General features: G+C 44.7%; 1 protein-coding gene across 1 annotated transcript; it reads left to right on the top strand.

Moving 5' to 3' along the window:
* Positions 1-1433: 1433 nt before the first annotated feature.
* LOC102846473 (protein slowmo homolog 2-like) lies at positions 1434-2018 on the top strand. Its single transcript, XM_006898614.1, has 2 exons — positions 1434-1630; positions 1721-2018. Exons 1-2 carry the CDS (start codon positions 1434-1436, stop codon positions 2016-2018), a joined length of 495 nt encoding a protein of 164 aa, XP_006898676.1.
* The last annotated feature ends 496 nt before the right edge of the window (positions 2019-2514 follow it).

The raw sequence follows: 2514 nt of genomic DNA, 5'->3' as shown, positions 1-2514 counted from the left end.
TGCCACTGTTGTAGAATGAGGCTGGCATTGGGGTGGGGGTAAGACTGAGAAAAACTGGATGAAATATGTTTATGGCATTGAAGTCTATGGGGGAGAGAATAGTTTTAAAAGTATTATATTTTAGGGCATTATGTTTATCGGAGGAATATGCAATAAGGGTTGCAGAGTGGATTATATTTGGGGTTGGGATGGGATTGGGGGAGGTGTGGGGGGAATTGTGTACCAATGAGGGAGTTTTTCTTTTGCTTTTCAAGGAGAGGAGCAAACGAGGTGGGGGGGAAGGGGTGAGGTAGGGTTGGGGGGGAGAAGGGTGCAACAATGAATGAATGGAATTCCAAAATCTCTGTAGATGTTCATTGAAATGAAAAAGAAATACATTAAAAAAAAAAAGCTTGGAAGCAGGAGTGGCATCCACTTCTAAAATAGCTTGCCTCCAGAAACTCTATGGACTTGGAGAAACGATGAAAGTTATACAAGTGATCAGGTCTTTCATTCATAGAGTCGCTATGAGTTGCCTATAACTTGACGGCAATTAACAACAACAACAACAAGAACATCCTTTCAGCCAGGCTGCTCAGAACAAGGCCAAACAATATCCCCTCAGGTAGTTATCCAGAAACTCTATAATGTATATGGGTAAACCAAAGATCTTATGAAGAGCGTTCTCTTTTCCCTGCCTCAGATCAGTCAAAGTGAGAAAAATAAAAATTTCAGACTATTTCTGTTAAGGTGATGATTAAAATAACAGACTTAATAATCACTATTTTCTTTGCTAAGTGAACAGATTCAACTTTTTTTTAAAAAATCCCACTTCTGTCTGGTGAAGAGTAGCGACAAATAGTAGTAGCAGCTTGCTTTCTTAGAGATTATTTGAAGACAGTTGTTTCACTAAGCCTAATTAGCATTTGAATGGCAGAAGCCAATGGTAAGGACAGCCCAAAAAGTACAGTCTCTAAGGCCAAGAAGAAGAAAGGAAGCTCCAAGCCGGAAAATGATAGGAGCCACTAATCAAATAGAAATCCTTTCCCGTTTTTGAAAGGCTGCACCATGCTTTCTGTAAGTACACCGACCTTGGCCCAGAAGACTCTGCTAGTGTCTGAATGATTAACCTGACTTCTGTTTCCCAGAGCATCCCTGACATTCGGGGGAGACTGCAAAACATGGACTGAGCCATTGGCACAAACTCAAATCAGCATGGTCGACATCACATCCGAGGTATTCAACAACTAAGAATGTCAGACACCTCAGGTAATGCTGTCTTTCGAAAAACCAACGAAGGTAAGACTATGGCACCCTGAGAAAAACCCCAAAAGGAAAAAGGAGTCCAGACAGACATGGGGGAATGCATATTACAAAAAACAAGGACAAGAGTCGCTTCTGGCCTCGTTGGGCCTTAGTGCCGCCGCCGGGTCGTCGCGCGGGTCGCTGGCACCATGAAGATCTGGACCTCAGAGCATGTCTTCGACCACCCCTGGGAAATAGTCACAACGGCTGAGATGCAGAAGTACCCCAACCCGATGAACCCCAGCGTGGTGGGCGGCGACGTCCTGCACAGGCACGTGGACCCCTCGGGTAAGCTGCACAGCCTGCGGCTTCTGAGCACGGACTGGGGCCTGCCTTCTGTGGTGCGATCTCTTACCGGTGCAGCTCGAACAAAGACATACGTGCAGGAGCATTCTGTAGTTGACCCAGTAGAGAAAACGATGGAACTGAAATCCACTAATATTTCCTTTACAAATGTGGTCTCTGTGGACGAGAGGCTCATCTACAAGCCTCATCCTCAGCACGCGGGCAAAACGATTCTCACTCAGGAAGCCATCATCACCGTCAAGGGCGTCAGCCTCAGCAGCTACCTGGAAAGTCTCACGGCGGGTACCATCTCTTCCAACGCTAGCAAAGGTCGAGAAGCCATAGAATGGGTAATAAACAAATTAAACGCTGAGATTGTAGAATTGACGGCCTCCACTAGAGGAAGCATAAGGACGCCGATGGCAGAGGCAGCATTTGGAGAAAAATGACAGTGGCACGAGGCACAGTGGCAGGCCCCAAGTCTCCAAGCCAGCGGTGTATTTATTGGTTATTTAGGAACTACAACTCTTTTAGGTGGACTTTTTGGTTTGTTTTTTTTAAAGTAAGCTGGAGAGCGTCTATGTGACTTTGATAAAAACAAAGAGGGGCAGGGCTTCAAACTAAGGGATCATTGAAAAATATAGTGTTGTTTGATGACAGTCTAATTCTGAGGTATCCAGTGTTTTTGTGGAAATGTAACGATTATTGAAAAAGTGCACTGAAATTGATAGTGCCATATTGAGTCTCCTAGAATTAAAGGGTGAAACTTCCGGGTTGTGGGAATTCTGCTGGACTTTGACCAACACCATAATAAGGCCAGGCCACTCGGGTCCACAGGCTGCCGGCACTCATCGAGAAACTCACTTAAAGGGAAAAATTGGGACTTTTCAAAGCAATATTGATTTGCCTCAATTATTCTGTTAAAACCAGTGTTTTGATTTGGTA

Source organism: Elephantulus edwardii, unplaced genomic scaffold (assembly GCF_000299155.1).
Source record: "Elephantulus edwardii isolate Elephantulus edwardi_28Jun2011 unplaced genomic scaffold, EleEdw1.0 scaffold00236, whole genome shotgun sequence".
Classification (NCBI taxonomy): Eukaryota; Metazoa; Chordata; class Mammalia; order Macroscelidea; family Macroscelididae; genus Elephantulus; species Elephantulus edwardii.
This window is presented reverse-complemented; position numbering and strand designations above follow the sequence as displayed.

Coding starts and splice junctions, on each gene's coding strand:
- LOC102846473 (XM_006898614.1), top strand. CDS start 1,434: ATGAAGATCTGGACCTCAGAGCATGTCTTCGACCACCCCTGGGAAATA. Junction 1,631..1,720: donor GGCCTGCCTTCTGTGGTGCG/ATCTCTTACCGG, acceptor ACTGAAATCCAC/TAATATTTCCTTTACAAATG.